Source organism: Aptenodytes patagonicus, chromosome 1, assembly GCF_965638725.1.
Source record: "Aptenodytes patagonicus chromosome 1, bAptPat1.pri.cur, whole genome shotgun sequence".
In the NCBI taxonomy this organism is placed as follows: domain Eukaryota; kingdom Metazoa; phylum Chordata; class Aves; order Sphenisciformes; family Spheniscidae; genus Aptenodytes; species Aptenodytes patagonicus.
In genome coordinates, this window is record NC_134949.1 from 1063251 (window position 1) to 1082420 (window position 19170).

Genomic DNA, 19170 nt, shown 5'->3' on the forward strand with positions numbered 1-19170 from the left:
CAGGGCCTGATCTCATGTCCTTATCCAGCTGTTGCTGTGACACTGCACCACTGGCTGCCCAACATCACTTTCCTGACACTGACGATTCCCTCTGACCGTGCAGGTGGTAAGTTGGTACAGCTGCAAGAAGATGCTGATCAATGAAGGAATGGGGCAGGAGAGACAAAACTGTCTTTTGCTGGTACACAGATACCAAAGGTGATGCCAAAACGATCCGCAAGAGTGGCTGTAATGCTTCACACTCCACAAATTGCACAGAAAGAAGAGAAAGGGGCAACTTACAGCTGGGCTGGAATCGTGGAGCTGTATGGGGTCCTCAGGGCGATGTTGCACAAGAGCTGGCCCCGGATGGAGAGCCGCCCCCTCCATGGACAGTACAATGCTACAGGCAAAAGGGAGAACAGCTCAGAGAAAGCAGGAGAGGAGGGCAAACAGAGAAAGGTACATTTATAAAACAAAACCAACCACCAGATGCTCCTACCTTTGTGGTTAAGCTCAGGTCTAGAGAAAAGGGAGAAAAAGAGGAACATTTAGCAATGGGAAAAGGAAAACAGCCCACAAAAACGACCGGATATTTTGGAACGACAAGTTGCTTACAGGCTCTCTATAGCTAAGACGGGCATTTCCTTCGGCTCCCTGTACTGGCAGGCGATGACTATGTATGGGCAGATCTGCCTGGGGCGCTCTGCAGTGCTGCCATCGGACACTTCATACACGTAATACTGGGGTGAGAAGGGAAACACTGATGAAAAAACCACGTTGAGGAACGAGCGAGGCACCCGGGCCAGCGCTGCGCTCCCCTGCGGCCCGCAAGTGAGCTGTCTGCACAGTCCTGTTGCAGACCTATACCTGGCTCTGCTCGAAGGCCTGGCAGTCGCTGGTCTTTGATGGTACGTTATTTCTGCTCACGGCGACGTGGCAGTCATAGCCGGGAGATGGGCAGGTGTAGCTGGTTGTGTAATTCTCAGATACCACCTTGACCTTCCCCTGTGCCAGAAAATTTACCAAAAAAAAAAAAAAACCCCACATAATTTTTTGCAGAAACTTATTTTAAAAGATCCCCGAATCCTCCTTTTCCCCAAAGACAGTGTTGCTGGCAGCCCCACATTCCCCGCTGTGAGGGGGCTGTGTGCATTTGCGTCCTTCCAAACAGGAGGGCCTGACTTGGCTGAGCTCAGCACAGCAGACAAATCAGCGCTGCTAAGGAGAGCCAACAGGAGCAGTGTGTTTTTCATGCCAGCTACAGAGCAGGAGCCCGTGAGGAGGGGAGAAAGGTACCACACACCAGCCCCATGGAGGAAGGGAATGAGGCTGTGATCTCAGCCACCTGAAGGTTACCCCCTCAAACCTCCCAAATGCACGAGAGTCCAGGGAAAAAGGTAACCCTATGGGGAATTTCTGATCTCACTGGTGGAATTTGGAAGGTCCGCTGCATCCTCTGCCCCCCTGCAGGCCACCAGCCAAGCCCAGTCTGATCTCTTGCTTTCTAGTCTGACATATCCCATAGTCAAAAATCCCAATGAGCTCTCAGAGCCGATTTTACAGCCCACCCCACCACAGTTACGGGCACCAATGTCTCCTTAAAAACTGCTTGCACTGTACAGTGGCTTCTGAAAACCATTCCACATAAAAAGAAAGACTTGCATTTTACCTTAATTAGCTTACAAATGACAATATAGCCTGATTTTCCGTGATACCAGGGTCTCGGATGAAGACAGTCTGCATACTTGGAAATATAAACCCCTGTGAAAACAAAGCAATGCAAGATAACGTGAATCGTTTATCAAGTAAAGCTGATTGCCAAAAAAACCCCGTAAAGAGGACCCTCCTTGCGGGAATGGGAGTCTCTGCAGAGCCAGTGCTGCAAACCACAGTAGCACTTGCTGCCATAGAAGGGTGATACTCTTTCTGACTCTTTTCCTTTTTTTTTTCCACTGCTGGTATGGAACAGCATTATATGTTTCAGGGTCAGCTCTAGGAAAGGAGTTAACTTGGATTCCTCCTGGGAGAAGTAGCTCAGCTAACGTCAGTTTTGCCCACACTACATGAAAACATACCGAGCGAGGGCTTGTCTCTTACAGGAAGATCTGGTGAAGGGCTTCCAGGCCAGACTGCAAGCGGGGCAGGTACTTTGCTCAATTTGGAGTCACGCAAGGGCAACGTGGATGTTTATATGTGGGCAACACACATGGCAAGGGCACAAGAGCAGGCCCATGGCATGGCATAGACCCTCCCAGGCCCATTCCTTGGCTCTTTATGGCCCTTCAGCATCCCAGATGCCAACGTGAACCTTCTACCCTGTGACAAGGCCTATTCCAACATGGCTTATTCCTATCCCTTCTCCATGCTCAGGGCATATCATATGTGGATTTACTCGGGGGGAGCGTTGGCTCTTCACTCCTGCTTTATATTTGTAGACAAGATGGGTAGAGAAGTATGTGGGGGGGGAAACCAGGGACTGGGCAGGGGAAGGGCTACAAAGAGACACACCATAATATTCATCTCAGTCCATCAGATATACACCCAGATAAATAACCCGTTCTTGCTTGGTTTTGCATTCACTGCCATTGACTGTTCAATAAATAGGTGTCTTGGCCTGCAAAGACTTGCAGAATGAGCACTGGGAGACGTTCTGCTTCTGGCAGAAGGATTTCTTTGAGTAACACGTCCTGCACTGCACATCTTGAGGCCCCAGACCTTTGGGCAAGGAACAAGCACATACTGAAAAGGGCTTTGACATGTCACGATCTGCTCTGGTTATTAACAGGACTGCTGGCAAAAGCTCAGCAAATGGACTCTGAAGAGCAAACCGGTGGGCAGAGATGCCAAAAAGCCACTTCGGTGACAAAGGTTGTTATTAACAAGGGAAAAAAAAACTGAAATGGAGAGGTGAAGAGACGACAACATTCCCTGGGGAAGATCCCATCCTCATCTGTTTGAGGGGGCAGAAGGGAAACACTGCTGCTTGCTTGATCCAAACAAATGCAGTTTCCCATGTAAGAAACACAGGAGTTTCCATGGATCTTTGCGGTAAATAACAAGGCAGTACCAGGAGTTTGTCTGGGCTTTTGCTTTTGTTTTTAAAGGAGTTGATACCCCCAGAACAGCAAACGGGTCTCTTGGTCCTCTGAATGGAAATCTTACCTTTTGCTGGGTCACCAAGCGTGGAAATAGAACTGCTGTTTACACGGAGGCCTGTCTGACACACCTCTTTTGCCTTCAAAAGAAGAGACAGCCTCTTTTACCATCTATTCTCAAAGATAAGGGATAGAGCTACTGAAATCTGTAGCACAACAGTTGGCAAAATACTTGCAACAGGCAAACACGTGCTACAAGTCAATTACAGATTGTTACAGTCCCAAAACACCCAGGGTATAAAGAAAATGAAACACAACGTCCACAGGAAGAAAAGTTGTTGTTTCAGATACTAATTACTTGTATTTATCAAGTGTTGTTACAAAAACCTCTGTGGAAGCAAAAGCTTAGAAAAATCTGGAAAAAAACTAGCATCTCCAGAAACCACTGCAAGTGCAAGGCTGGACTTTGTGCTTTCTTTATCTGCATGGGCAATTTGTGGAAAAATAAATGAAACGGGGCAGGCACGAAGGCAAAGGACATTTGCTACTCTGTGCTCACTCCTCCATAGGCACAATTACTGCCTTGGGAGCATCTCACCGGCTTTGATTTAATCCATGTCCAAAGCAGATTCAAAGTGTGCAAAGACGAAATGTATATTGACCAAAGAGTGACAATAGGAGCAGTTTGAACTCATTAGGGGTGAGAAATAAAAGCAAACCAGTCAAACTGTACTTAGTCCCTTTATAAGCAACACGAGGGGCACTCATCTCACCCAACTTCTGCCTCCTGAAAGGCAAGTGTCTAGCTTAGACTAGCCAGCTAGCCCTCTCCTCCGAACAATGGAGAGAGAGGCACCTCCAGAGAGCAATTTAGCCCGAGGATTTTGGATGCCTGCATTAAACGAGGTCCAACTGTCCTCTGGAGAGCTCCTTCTTTCCTAGGGTCTGTACGAGGACCTCAGTCACTTGGCACAGACTATGCTAAATTTCAAACAGCTAAAATGAAGTGGGACAATTCCCACTCCCAAACTGAGACTGGAAGTGGTTTATTTTGCTGTAGCTCAATCCAAACTGAACAGAACTAAACTGCGTTCAGGCCACTCTCATCCTGAACAAAATCATCCCTACAGCGACAGCATGGCATCATTAAGTCACGTTAAAAGTGAATTCCCACTAGATTCCCTAAGCATCCTTGTGTAGCCAAACCCTTTTCACAAAATCAAAAGCATCCTTGTGAAAAATGGGCAGGAGTAACTTTCCCAATAGCTGTGTCAGGCTCTCTCTCCACCTAGCTGGCAAAACCAAGTGAACTTGCCCAAAACCACCTGACAAACTCCTGTCTTCTGTCACAAAGGTGTTTTTCTCTTCTAAGCGTACCTGAAAGGTTTCACCTGCCTGTACTTGACCATATATCCACTGGGACAAAGGGAGACTCCTTCTATATCCCTGCAGAGGGCAAAAGAGGCAGCCAAATCTCCAACAGTAATCAACTGGAGACACGCAAAATAAGATCCATCACTAAAACCTCCCAGGAGCTGTTTTCAGAATCTGTTCTGGACTATTTATACAGCAGTAATTGCACTGGTAACTGGGCTAAAGAGAGCCAGGACACTTCTGTCAATAGATCTGCTGGGTTTGGTGGGACAAAGCACACGTGCAGGCACTTGGCATCAAACTTTTTAAGCTGTATAAACATTTCAGGTTACCTCTTCTTCATTATCAAACAGGAGAAATGCAAAGGTCTCCTCCAGCTCCTCCTGGCTGTACCCAGCGGCTTCCTTTGCTTGGGCAAAAGCTTTGAGCTGCAGAAGACACAACACCACTTTGTTCTAGTCCGTTTGTGCCAGAGCCAAGTGACTGAGTGGTACACGAAACGCATGGTGTGAGGACAGCGTGTCCCACGTACCTCCAGTCGTGGTCAGTATGGGACAGCTGGCAGCAGCCAGGTGATGCTGGACTAGCTCATGTGCCCACGCATCGTCCCCTCCCCCAGGCACATCTACACCCAGTCTCCCACCACAGGGACCCCAATCCATGCATCTGTCTGTCTCTGCCTTTGTCCCCAGCAGAACATGTTCAATGTCCTCCAAGGGACAGCAGGCGCATCCAGCCCCACAATGTCACGCCGTGCTCATCCCAGGGACGTCCAGCCTTATTCCACCTTGCCCCTCTTGCCACACGTCATCAGCTACTGGGGAGCTTGTTTCACTGAGCAGCATGTGGGCTGGTGGAGCATCACATTTAGTAGCCAGCTATGGCCATCAGAAGACAAATCATCTCAGTCATGGAGAAGATGCCTACAGAAGGGGAGATGCTTGGAGGCACCTCTCTTTCTCTCTCCACTGACCAGGGAAGCCTAGACTATTTGACTAAAGGGCAGGTGCTATCATGCGACTACAGCTCAGAGGGTTTGGCTACAGCCAAATAACACATTACTCTGATTTCTTTTGTCTGATAATTAAAGCAGAGCATGTTCTCAGTGCAGACAGGGACAACATCATGGGAGCAAACAGAGCTGGGTCTGAGTCCATGATGTTTTGGGGCTTTAATAAAAGAAGTTGTAGAAGGATGGGATTTTTTTAAACAGGGTTAGAAGATAAGAAAACAACAGTCTCATCACTGCTTTTGCTTATTTTGGCTTTAGAACTCACAGGCAAATCAGCAAATGACTTTATACCTGCTTTCCCAGTTTTTTTATCCAGCTCCACAGTGACTATCCCAGATTTAGGCAGCCAAAATGTCTAAGCTCTATTTAATTCATGACAACAAGCAGACTGGTCATCTCCAGTCCCCAGAGGAGACAGCCTGTCTTCCATGCCAATGACAGCGGGACTGTAGGGATGAAGGCATTTTAAAAGTGGTTCTGTACGTGCCCCAGTCAGCTGGAAAAAGGGAAATGGGGTTAAAACTGGTGCCTGCACAGGTGTGAGGGCAGACAAAAGAAATACCACAAGGAAACTTGCCTTGCTGTGAATCAGCAGAAGTGCAATAACATTAAAGCTCTCCTGCTAGATATCCAACCAGCAGTTCAACCTGCCCCAAAGGCCTGCTCCAGGAACTGCTGCTGAATGTTTGGCAACTTTGGCTGAAGGGACCTTTTGTTCCTGATCAGACTGGGAAGGAAGAGGTGCAAGAAAGCAAAGGCTCCCTTCAGTCAGGAACTGCAAATGAGGCTCTACAAGGCAGGCAGATCAGCCACCTGCTGCAAAGGAACGACCTGCCAATAAACCAGCATTTACAGCCGTCTGCAGCTCCCAAAGAAACACCACCCCTTCCGAGCTGCCGGCAACACCTTGCTTCCCCCGCCGGCCTTACCTCACTTAGAAAAACATCATTTTCCACCAGAATTGCTTGGCTGTACTGAAAACCGTCCTGAGATGTAGAGTCCAAGTAGGAGCTCTGCAGCACCGAAACTGCTGTCTGCAAAAGGGAACTTGACTCTTCCGACTCCTGATGAAAACCTGGAGGAAGAAAGCAAAAAGCAGGTGCAAATATTAACTCTGGGCATCCCCAAATCACTACCTGCCTCAGGAGAGGCAGGTGGCAGTTGAGTGTGACTCATCGCACACCAGCCTCATTTAACAAGCCCAGATCTCCACGGAGCAGATCAGCTCTGTGGCTCCCATTGGGAGCAGTAGCTCCCCTCCAGCCATGCAACCCCCAAGTCTTTGTCTGAAAGTTAAATTGCCCTTTGGCAGGAGGAATACCAGCTCCCTGTTGGCCAGTGAGCCCCTAAAGCTTTTCCTTTGCAACAGAAAAAAAAAAAAGAAAAAAAAGAGAAATCATTAGCAACTGCTAGAAGCAAAGCCTGGTGGTAAATTAACTTTACACTGAGCAGGTCAGAGTTTTCTCTTGTGCTGAGCAGGTCAGAGCTTTCTCTTGTGTTAAAAAGTTACTTAGATTCATTGCACGCTCTTTTAGAATGTGAGACTTGATGGCTGCACACAAGAAAAAGCTCGGTGCTTGCTCAGTTTCTCAGGGTTATCTGTTTTACCAGAAAGATCTTCAGGTCTTGAGTGAATGTGGTTTTCAATACCATAAGAGCAAGCCTTCCTTCAAAGCCTCAACAGGCAGAGCTTTCTCAAAGCCCTAATTCTCTCGCCATCTCCAAAGGAAAACATCCCAGTAAAACATTTCCTAACAGCATCCCACCAAGAAGAGGTCCCAAAGCAGTTGACAAATTAAATATTGACCCAGAAACAAAGGAAAGCCCTGCAGTATTTGTGCTCTTGCAGCTGTTAAAATCCAAATATTAAATAAAGCAGCCACTTAGAAACACAGGAAATCCTGGGCTCAGTCTCTGTTGCACATTTGAAAACCTTTATTACTGGTGGTGATTCATGAGCTACGAGATTTCAAATCCCAAGCTGAGTTCGTAACATAGACGCATTGAAAAGGCTTATTTCTTCCGACCCATAAACTTTAGAAAATAAAGCAGTCATCTATAAGGAAAGAAATGTAGAACCACCGAACCCTACCCGAAGAGCAGGTTTTGCATGCTGGTCACTCTTTAAGAAAAACCTCACCGAAATTTTTGAGGACAAATAGATCTCTCGTTTTAACCTCTAAAGCAGAAAGGCCCACGTTCCTCTGGTGCTGAGCAAGATAGCATCTGTTGTCACCCTGCAACCTACTTGGTGTTTTGACTCCTATTTTTAAAGGGTAAGTTTTAATAATCTTTTTCTTTTTCTCCCCTCAATTAAAAAGAAGAAAAGACGGAATCATTGCCTGTGTCACAAATCTTGTTATTCCTCTCAAACTACTCAAGGCCAAAAAAAGGATCTAATATAAGGAACAGGAAAAATAACAGTTCAAATTGCATGTATTAAACTCATTTAGCTACACTGCTCTAAGCCAGTTCAGCCAGTCCGCACTGCGGGGCTTAACAGGGGAAGGGAGACAGCGTCTGCATTGTGCCAAGCAAAAGAAAATCCGGACAAGGCAAAAAGTGGGGGGAAACAGTAGAAAAACAGCTCTAAAAATGTTCTAAGAAAAGCATGTAGAGGGCAGGTGGGAATGGAAACCGGGAGCACAGAAAGGAAAGTCTTTAAAAGTACTTTTGCCCGTCTTAACGTTGCTCTGGGGTCTTTTGTGCCCTCTTGCATTCACTTTCTAAACCTCCCACTTTCAGGTGATGCCTCTGTAATCATTAGAAGCAGTAAAAAAGCAGGTGAACACAGCTTGGCTCCCAAGTGCAGAAAAATGAAAAATAAAGAGGTCTTACAGCTCTCTCTTAATATTATTGTTTTGAACCTAATGAGGATAGAAAGGGATGTTAAGTTTGCTCACTTTTTTCCTCACTTGTCTTTCATTTTGCTTTGTCTGTGTTTTTTGCATCCTGCGGATCTCAAGGAAGCAGTCAGGGAGTCCAGACTCCTCCATGTAAATCAGATCAGGGAATTAGGTCCCAGCTCACAGCTCTGCTCAAAGGCTTGGACTGAACATAACGTCCCTTTTTGCTTCTTGCTGGAGCACCACAATGCTTGTGTCCGGAGTCATCCTCCAAGGAGAGACAGCCCTGTCCTCAGCATCTTCTCCACCAGCCTAAACAAGCCCAGCTCCCTCGACTGCTCCTTACGTCCCAAAAGCACAGGACTGCAGTGGATGCTATTTAATTTCACAGCTACTGCTCCACACCATCTCACTTTTCAGGGTGCGATATTCTGCTCCTCCTACCAATAGCATCTTGCAACTCTGCATCATCGACAAGTTTGGGGTCTTGGAGCATGAGAAAGGCCATGTCTAAACATGCGAGCTGGGAGCCAGTCATGTGTGTCCACGCTGAGTATGTGAGACACCAAGTTGACAGAGAGATTATGGGGTTAAAAACCCCCCTGGGTGCAGAACACATATTGAGGGTGCAGGGTGTTAAATCAGCAAAAACACTGGATATTTAGTATCTTTCAGGGGTAAAAGCTCTTGGAAATGCAACATAAACAGCAATTTTGCAGGTGATAACTCAAGCGTTTGTTCCTCCCTGCAAGTTCAGCTGCAGTGTAAAAATGAAAGTCTAAAGGGGAAAAAAGAAAAGTTGCCATAGTAATACATAAATACATGAGATGAAACAATCATAGAGCGTGGCACTGAGCCCAGCAGCCTGCTGTGACCCTCATCTCCCCTTTCAGATTTAAGGGGCTCCTTCAGATCTGTTCCCACCCTAAGGAAGAGTCTGCACTCACACAAATACATGCAAAACCCTGACACATCAGGTTTCATTTGCAGAGGCAGGTGGCACTTGACAGTCTCTGCGCAGGCTGTGAGGAGGTGAAAGTGAAAGTGCCTAAACCAGAAGTAAAAGTGAAAGTATCCGTTCCCCTCTGAGCAGCTTGGACATGCCACCACCACCACCATGCAGCATCATCAGGGAATGGGACCGACTTCTCGCACGGGGTCGATCGGACAGAAGAGATGCATCACAGGACCAACAGCTGGAAGAGAGCTGGAGAAACCCAGCACAGCTCTGCACCAGCACAGCCCAGCTGAACCCACAGTGGGTGTTATCCGTGCCCTGAAATCCTTGGGGAGGGGATTCACAGCCTGTCCTGGTGATTTCCTACCCTGATAGCAAGGGAGAAAAAACAGTCACCTTTGCAGCTATTAACATCAGTTGTCAACGCTGCAAGTAAGGCCGATCTTTCCTTCGTGCTGTGGCTGTGCAGAAGTCATCCTCCAAGAGCCTTGCATTCCGTGGAAGGCTGCTAACCTATTCCTTCCTCCTCCTTTTCTAGACTTAAAGCCAGCTCCTTTGACCTTTCCTCCCTGATCACACCTGCAAATGTCTTGACGTGCCCTGTTCTGTCCTCTAGAAAGCGTTGGCTAAAGCCAGCCTGAGCGGACGTGCCCCACCAGCAGACATGCACAGCCCATACACCTCCCAGGAGCTGCATGCCTTTGCTCCCCTTTCCAATTCAGGGCTCCTGCAGGTGCTGGATGCCTGTCAGGAGGGCCAGCCGAGGCCAAGAGACACATCCTGGGCTGCATCCAAAGCAGCGTGGCCAGCAGGTCGAGGGAGGGGATTCTGCCCCTCTGCTCTGCTCTGGGGAGACCCCACCTGGAGCCCTGCGTCCAGCTCTGGAGCCCTCAGCATAAGAAAGACACGGACCCCCTGGAGCGGGTCCAGAAGAGGGCCACGAAAATGGTCAGGGGGATGGAACACCTCTGCTATGAAGAAAGGCTGAGAGAGTTGGGGTTGTTCAGCCTCGAGAAGAGAAGGCTTCGGGGAGACCTTATTGCAGCCTGTCAGTACTTAAAGGGGGCTTATGAGAAAGATGGCGGCAAACTCTTTATCAGGGCCTGTTGCGACAGGACAAGGGGGAACGGCTTTAAACTAAAGGGGGGTAGATTTAGACTAGAGATAAGGAAGAAATGTTTTACGCTGAGGGTGGTGAGACACTGGCCCAGGTTGCCCAGAGAGGTGGTGGACGCCCCATTCCTGGAAACATTCCAGGTCAGGTTGGACGGGGCTCTGAGCAACCTGATTTAGCTGAGGATGTCCCTGCCCACGGCAGGGGGGTTGGACTAGAATCACAGAATCATAGAATCATTGAGGTTGGAAAAGACCTCTAAGATCATCAAGTCCAACCGTCAACCCAACACCACCATGCCCACTAAACCATGTCCCTAAGCGCCTCATCTACACGTCTTTTAAATACTTCCAGGGATGGGGACTCCACCACTTCCCTGGGCAGCCTGTTCCAATGTTTCACCACTCTTTCAGTAAAGAAATTTTTCCTCACGTCCAATCTAAACCTCCCCTGGCGCAACTTGAGGCCGTTTCCTCTCGTCCTGTCGCTTGTTACCTGGGAGAAGAGACCGACCCCACCTCGCTACAACCTCCTTTCAGGGAGTTGTAGAGAGCGATGAGGTCTCCCCTCAGCCTCCTTTTCTCCAGGCTAAACAGTCCCAGTTCCCTCAGCCGCTCCTCATCAGACTTGTTCTCCAGACCCCTCACCAGCCTCGTTGCCCTTCTCTGGACACGCTCCAGCACCTCGACGTCCTTCTTGGAGTGAGGGGCCCAAAACTGAACACAGTATTCGAGGTGCGGCCTCACCAGTGCCGAGTACAGGGGCACGATCACTTCCCTGCTCCTGCTGGCCGCACTAGTTCTGATACAGGCCAGGATGCCATTGGCCTTCTTGGCCGCCTGGGCACACTGCCGGCTCATGTTCAGCCGGCTGTCGACCAACACCCCCAGGTCCTTCTCTTCCCCAAGCCTGTAGCACTGCATGGGGTTGTTGTGGCCAAAGTGCAGGACCCGGCACTTGGCCTTGTTGAACCTCATACAGTTGGCCTGGGCCCATCGATCCAGCCTGTCCAGGTCCCTCTGCAGAGCCTTCCTACCCTCCAGCAGATCAACACTCCCGCCCAACTTGGTGTCATCTGCAAACTTACTGAGGGTGCACTCAATCCCCTCATCCAGATCATCAATAAAGATATTAAACAAGACCGGCCCCAGTACTGAGCCCTGGGGAACACCGCTCGTGACCGGCCGCCAACTGGATTGAACTCCATTCACCACAACTCTCTGGGCCCGGCCGTCCAGCCAGTTTTTGACCCAGCGCAGAGTCCACCTGTCTAAGCCGTGAGCCGCCAGCTTCTCTAGGAGAATGCTGTGGGAGACAGTGTCAAAGGCCTTGCTGAAGTCCAGGTAGACCACATCCACAGCCTTTCCCTCATCCACTAGGCGGGTCACCTGGTCATAGAAGGAGATCAGGTTGGTCAAGCAGGACCTGCCTCTCATGAACCCGTGCTGGCTGGGCCTGATCCCCTGGTTGTCCCGCTCATGCCTTGTGAGCGCCCTCAAGATGAACCGCTCCATAATCTTCCCCGGCACCGAGGTCAGGCTGACAGGCCTGTAGTTCCCCGGATCCTCCTTCCGGCCCTTCTTGTGGATGGGCGTCACATTGGCAAGCCTCCAGTCGTCCGGGACCTCCCCCATTAACCAGGACTGCTGATAAATGATGGAGAGCGGCTTGGTGAGCACCTCCGCCAGCTCCCTCAGCACTCTCGGGTGGATCCCATCCGGCCCCATAGACTTGTGAGTGTCCAGGTGGCGTAGCAGGTCATTGACTGCTTCCTCCTGGATTATGGGGGGTTCATCCTGCTCGCCGTCCCCGTCTTCCAGCTCGGGGGGCCGAGTACCCTGAGGATAACTGCTCTGCCTGTTAAAGACTGAGGCAAAGAAGGCATTGAGTACCTCAGCCTTTTCCTCATCCTCGGTGACAATGTTCCCCCCTGCATCCAATAAAGGATGGAGATTCTCCTTGGCTCTCTTCTTGTCATTAATATATTTGTAAAAGCTTTTTTTGTTGTCTTTAACGACAGCGGCCAGATTGCGTTCTAGCTGGACTTTTGCCTTTCTCATTTCTTCTCTGCACGACCTAACGAGATCCCTGTACTCTTCTTGAGTCGCCTGCCCCTTCTTCCACAAGCAGTAAACTCTCCTTTTTTTCCTGAGTCCCAGCAAGAGCTCCCCGTTCGGCCAGGCCGGTCGTCTTCCCCGCCCGTTCTTCTTACGGCGTACAGGGACAGCCTGCTCCTGCGCCTTTAAGACTTCCTTCTTGAAGATCGTCCAGCCTTCCTGGACCCCTTTGCCCTTCAGGACCATCTCCCACGGGACTCTCTCAACCAGCGCCCTGAACAGGCCAAAGTCCGCCCTCCGGAAGTCCATGGTTGCGGTTTTGCTGTCCCCCCTCCTTACTTCACCAAGAAGCGAGAATTCTATCATTTCATGGTCGCTAAGCCCAAGATGGCCTCCGACCACCACATCTCCCACCAGTCCTTCTCTGTTAGTAAACAGCAGGTCGAGCGAGGCACCTCCCCTGGTAGGCTCACTTACCAGCTGTGTCAGGAAGTTGTCTTCCACACACTCCAGGAACCTCCTAGACTGCTTCCTCTCTGCCACGTTGTATTTCCAGCAGACGTCCAGGAAGTTGAAGTCCCAAAGGACTAGATGACCTTTAGAGGTCCCTTCCAACCCAAACTATTTTATGATTCTATACTTCCCAAAAACAGGATCCTCTTTTGGCTCATCCATTTTCACGTGACCTCTGGATGACCTCACCACGCAGAGAATTCCAAAGTCAGCCCAGGAGGAAAACCCACAGCTTTCAAACTGCTTACTTGTACAGAGAAAAAAGGTTTGCTTTTCTTCCCGGTCTTTTTTTTTTTTTTTTAACCTTAAAATTTTAGCAGCACTTGCTGCAGACACTCAAATGCTGTCAAATCTCCAGAAGTCTGCAACCCATTGTGGTCAATGCACACTGAACACAGCCGCACTGCTCACCTACGGGGCTTTCGACCTGTCCTCGGCACAGCCGCTCCTGCACGGTCCCTTCCCACAGCCCTTCTCCCATCTTGCCTCTTTTCAACCAGGATTTCCTCCATTTTCCTGGCTTGGTCCCATCGTTTGTGTGAGCTGTAACAGCAGGCATCACTGGCAGTGTCAGTTCTGGCACCACCACGTGCCACACTGTACCGTCAACAGTTCATGTACTGCCAAGCTGAGACTCCTTAAGATCATCCTCCCAACTTCTTCGGCTCTGCTGAAGTCCACTTTCTCTCTTCTTTTTATAATCTCCCATCCTGACTTTGCTGCTCTCGCTCTTTAGTTTTACTTTCTAACCATTTCTAGCACGCAGTAATTATTATGACAATTATATGAACTGTCCCTTTTAACTCTGCATTATAAAACCCACGGTACTACATGCTCGACCAGCTATTTACCTGCCAACTTCTTTTAGCTACAGCCTGCTGATGGAGCAGCCACAAAGGTGACCTGATAAACATACTGACGGAGAAGCATGTCTCTTTCTTCCAGGAGTCCTGAGACATCCTTGATAAGCTCAGCCAAAACCTCCTTGATGGGGAGCAGTTGGCAGGACAAAGAAATTGAGATAAAGAACTGACCTTCCAAGAAAACAGAAGTCAGCAACAACTATTCTGGGAACTGATGTCCTACACCCACTTATGTCTCTACACCAAAACGGTATAAAAAGTAACTCGCTACCTACCCAAAAGGAGCTCCTCCGCAAGAACGTCCCTGTATGAGATCTCCCAGACAGACCAGACCCTCGCCAGGGACGCCTGGCTGACTCCGGACTCAGTGACATGGATCATCTTTGAAGTGAGACTTTTCCAGCGCTGATTGGCCCCGCTCCTGGGAGCAGTTTGGCGAGTGTCACACCGGTGACACCTCACATAATATATTTATAGCTGCACACGTAGGTAAAGGCTCATTAAGCATATACTTGCTTCACTAGCTGGAATTCTGTAATAACTTGTAATATACATATATTTGCTTTACTCTTGTAATACATATACTTGCTTTCCTAGTGTAGTGGCTTGTAGTATATATTTATATATGTATACATTTGTTTTTACTAGTAGTAGTTTTGTAGTAATTTGTAATAAAGAAATTCTCAGAAACCCAGACCTCTGTGTCCTTGTGCATTGCAGAATCCCGAGAACCCCACGGTCACGATCTTTACCCACCCGTGGGTCGGGTCACCCTCACAGGTCATGACCATGACTGCTACACCTGCGCAGCCCAACTTTTATAACAAGTCTTGGCTTATTACCGCTGAAGCACAGAAGTCACTTTCCTTTTTCAGTTTAAGCCAAAAACTGAGCCAAATTAAACCAAACGAAGCCAAAAATCACCGTCTCCCACAAATGTCTAGGAGCAGGAAGGTGTTGTGCCTGCAAAGTAAGAAGACATTGTCTACGGCAGATACTTCTGACTGTTGTAAAGTATTTTCAGTTAATGACATGATGTAAACTAAGCTTACATTTACTCTCCAGGAGTAATCAGACAAGGAGATGTAGCACAGACCACTCACGTGGCTAGCTGATATTAGCTGTATGTGCAAACTGATCACCCAAGGCAGACCCCAGAGACCGCTCCTCACAGCGCAGCAGAGCTATCCCCACCATGGAGCAGGTGTCCTATGCCCACAGGGACTGGTCCAGGGCACAGTTAGCATGGCACCGAAGCAGAAAATGATTTGCCTTGGCATATTCAAGCCTCTCAAGGGGTTCTCTTGTGTTTTAGTGTGGGTTCTTCAAGCCTTTCAACCTCAAAATACACTCTCCTACACCAGACAAGTGCCTTGTTCCTGCCATTATCAGCAACTTTTACAGCTTTGCTGCTTCCCAGCATCTTTTTCTTTCGCTTTCTCGCCTTTTTCCTTCTCATTTTTTCCACTCTGAAACACAGACAACTATTCTAACCTTGTATTTGTCGGGCTGCTAATAAGCAGAGCTGGCTGAACCTGCCATGCGGTAACGGATCTGATCTAAACCACGTCCAACAGAGCCAACACAGCTGGGATATTACACGTACCAGAGGCAGATGTTAGAATCTTAGAATAGTTTGGGTTGGAAGGGACCTCTAAAGGTCATCTAGTCCAACCCCCCTGCTGTGGGCAGGGGCATCTTCAACTAGATCAGGTTGCTCAGAGCCCCATCCAACCTGACCTTGTTGGGCATGGGATGGGTTACCAGGGCAGGCTTGTGCTCATGGTCCAGCCAAAACAAGACCTCTGGCTTAAACCGGGCTGATGGAGGCACCCATTTGCAGAGATGAGGAGTAAGTCTGTTGGCAAATGAAAGGGGGAAAGGCCTCCCACCGGGGATGGAAAAGGCAGCATGGGTTGTATCACGGGCCGTCCGGCAGAGCCAGGAAGGGCTCTAATAACAAGCAACATTTTCTGAAGGTCTCACCATGGGTTGCTGCAGATGGGTTCAAAGATCAACTGGACAGATTTGTGGGGAAAATACAAAGATTCCAGCTCTTCCTCAGGAAGTCCCTGAGCCACAAACCTGTGCAGTTGGCATGACTTTTCAGAGAAAGAGCACTGTACCTTTGTCCTGTTTACGTGCTTTTCCCTAAGCGGCCACTCCTGGAGTCAGGATACCAGCCAAGATGGATATTTGGTCTCAGCTGGGACAGCCCATTAAATCAGCACAAGGTTTTACCCCTACTCCAACATGCACGGAGCCAGGCTGATACCACACGATGGATACGCAGTGCCACATTAGCGTGACTGTGGTAGGAAGCATCTCTTACTCTATGCGGTGCTTTCATGGGCAAGACCAGGAACTTATCGAGTCAATTATCCTGCAACTGCTACAGGCCTCCTGCAAGTAAATCATCATAACAGATCATTACAACCAACCTCTCTGCAGAGGATGTTTCCTCGTGCTTTCAGAAAGAGAGCGGTTGGCTCGCATGGAGGTTCAAGAGCTCTCATAACTGTGGAGCTATTTTCCCCCAGAAGAACCGAGCCTTCAAATTGCCGGGCAGGGGGGAATTTTTGGATGGCACAGCTCTCCAACCTTTGCAGTTAGCTTGAAAAAAGTAAGGAGGCTGATGCAGCCCCACTCTTCTAAATTAACATCCTTGGCCTTAAACCCAGGAGTTATGGCCCTGTTTGGGGTGAGATGTTATCTTTTGCAATCTCCTGGTTTGATGCATTTAAAACTCTTCCATAGTGAGACAAGGTGATTGCTGCTAAGCTGGAAAACCCAGGTGCTGGATTGTATTTTAAATTACCTCTGGGATCAGGTAGCCCGGGAATGCAGATATCTAGGCTGCAGGAGCTTTTGTAATGCTTTTCATCTCAATATCAGAGACTGATAGTATTCATTCAGATCACTTTTAGGAGTCAGGCGATGCAGAGAACCCCTGGCACCCTCTCAGGAGAGCTACCACTCTGCCCAGAGGACAGGCAACCTTTACACAGTCAGTTCCACTTGAGCTCTGCCAACATAGATTTAATCTCACAGCGATATCTGAGTGCATCTAGTTGACTGGGGAGAAAACATTATTAGTTTCCTCACGGGTAGGGAAGGTTATGTTCCTAAACTATGTAAAAAACCCCTGTGTCATAAGAAATTTCAGCAAACCTGGTTGTTTCAAACTGTGCCCCAAATTCCTACCCAGAGAAGGCAGCCCCAACAAGACCATTACATAACACAGAGAGAAAGGGAGATGGGCTTGTTTAGTCTGGGAGAGAAAAGCTGGGGAGATTCAACTGCAGCTCACAACTCCCTGATGGAGAGTCACAGAGATGATGGAGCCTCTCTTCTGGCACCAGCAGATGGAAAAAATAAGGGGAAACACCTCAAGTTGCACCTTGGGAGGTTCAGACTGGATGGGAGGATGAAATTTTTCACCTGGAGGGTGATGCAGCCTTAGGACAGGTCGCAGAGAGGTGGGGGTCCCCATCCTCGGCTGGGCAAAGCCACAGCTGCCCCACTCTGATGTTGGTGAAAAATCTATTCAGGAGTTCTACACCAGAGAAACCTTCCAGGTAACATTTCTTTGATTTTATAACCTCCCTCCTGTTACTTTCAGCTGTTCATGTAATTGAGGATGTGGTTATTACAGGTTTTCCCTTGTTAATTCATTGCACAGGCAGTTGTTGCTGCCTTTCATCTCAGCAGATGCTCCTCAAAGCCCCATCCTGCCACAGCTCCCCTCTTCTCTCATCTCATACAGGGTTGCCACCTGTTGTGGATTCTGCTCAGCTGCAGGTGTCTGCATTGACTCTTCCCAAATCTAGCACCAGCACAGGTATTTTAGCACTTAGACAACCAGAGACAACCCTTCCTTTGCAAAACCAGCCAGCCAAGTGATTCTCCATGCTAGTACAGTAGCCCGATGGCCTAAGACAGCCAGACTTGATGCGCTTTGACCTTGTGGGAGAGCTGTAGACTGGTGTACAGCAAACTAAAAACCTGCTGATGACAGGCTTGCCTTCACTAGGTTACGTTTCGAGGATCCCTTGCGCGCAGCCCCCAGATGCTATGTTGAAACCAACATGTTGAAACCCAGCCAACCACACAGCACCCGCAGAGCAACATCCAGCCCTCCCAAGAAACATCAGCCTGCCGCCGCATGAGCTGGAGTTCATCTGCTGCCTCCCGGGACCCCGAAAAGTCGACGCTGGGGATGTCCTGGATCTAAAGCCCATGCGCCATCAAGGCAACTGCATGTGCTGCAGCGATGTCCAGGGTCTCCCGACACACAGGCAGCCTTGTGAGAGCAACAGCAATGGTTCACGTGTTAAAAACAACCTCCCCAAGGCAGAGCTCCCCCATTTGGGAAAAGGAAAAGAAACCAACTTGCTTGCGGCTGAAGAAAGTGGGCATACAGTTCCCCTGCCTGAAATCCTGCAGCTGCATTCCTCCAGACTGCTGGTTACTTACTCCTTTTGCCTTTGAGCAAGCCTGAAAGCCTCCCAAACAGGGATATATCCTTCCTTAGGCATGGTTTGTTGCTTTACTTTTGCTCTCGCTACAGATGCTCTCCTTTCAGCGTTGACTTTCTTTCCCCGATCTCTTGTTCTGCTTCATACGGCAATAGAGCTCTAACCACACGCTCTCTATGGACCCTTTGGCTGCGGAAATTACCAAGGCATACTTATAGTTTCAGATAAAAACAGAACCAAAGCCAAGTACTAAAATCCCCATGCACGCTGACTCCAAACACCCCATCAGAACTAGCGGGTAGTTATCTCACCATCAAAAAAAAAAAAACAAAAAAGCCGAACTGTGCAAAAATAGCATTTACCAAAAATAATAAACATTTCACTTTCTTGTCTCAAAGCGATTCTAACCAAGAATAATCAGTTGGTCACTTTAGCAGGTGCCAGAGTGACCAACACATATATTTCATGTAATAAAACCAGCCCATTCCACCAAAGCTGTAATCCCACATGCATTTCAGTGGGTGGCTACAGTGACCTACGCAAGCCCTTGCCCTGATGCTCCTTCTCTTCCCCTCCTGGCACAGCTGGGGCTGTGTAATGAAAAAAATCAGCAAACCGCAGCAGAAAATAAAGTAAAAGAGGCTATTTTTAATCCAGATAGGTTCAGCAATCTGGATCGCTGCACGACTCCACAACGAGTTGTACCAACACAGCTCGAAGTCAGGTGGGATGTGGATATTAGGGGGTATCGGGGGTGGGTGGGAATGGGGAACACTTAAGCTAGCTCTGCTACCACCAAAAACGCCAGGTTTAAGAGGAACACTAAAAATAGACCAAACTAGCATGTAAAACGAGTTTCAGAGCTGGGTAATACAGTC

At 48.6% G+C, this 19170-nt stretch overlaps 1 protein-coding gene across 6 annotated transcripts in view; it reads right to left on the bottom strand.

The window, feature by feature from the left end:
- TASOR2 (transcription activation suppressor family member 2) overlaps positions 1-19170 on the bottom strand; it is a 50851-nt gene that overhangs the window by 30304 nt on the left and 1377 nt on the right. For all 6 annotated transcript variants that reach the window (XM_076345257.1, XM_076345169.1, XM_076344990.1 and 3 more), the window contains exons 2-9: positions 6393-6538; positions 4784-4879; positions 3145-3217; positions 1652-1743; positions 850-987; positions 598-722; positions 482-501; positions 283-382 (exon numbers count right to left, since the gene is read on the bottom strand). In XM_076345257.1, the coding sequence (XP_076201372.1) occupies positions 283-382; positions 482-501; positions 598-722; positions 850-987; positions 1652-1743; positions 3145-3217; positions 4784-4879; positions 6393-6538 (790 nt within the window). The remainder of the gene's footprint in view (positions 1-282; positions 383-481; positions 502-597; positions 723-849; positions 988-1651; positions 1744-3144; positions 3218-4783; positions 4880-6392; positions 6539-19170) is intronic.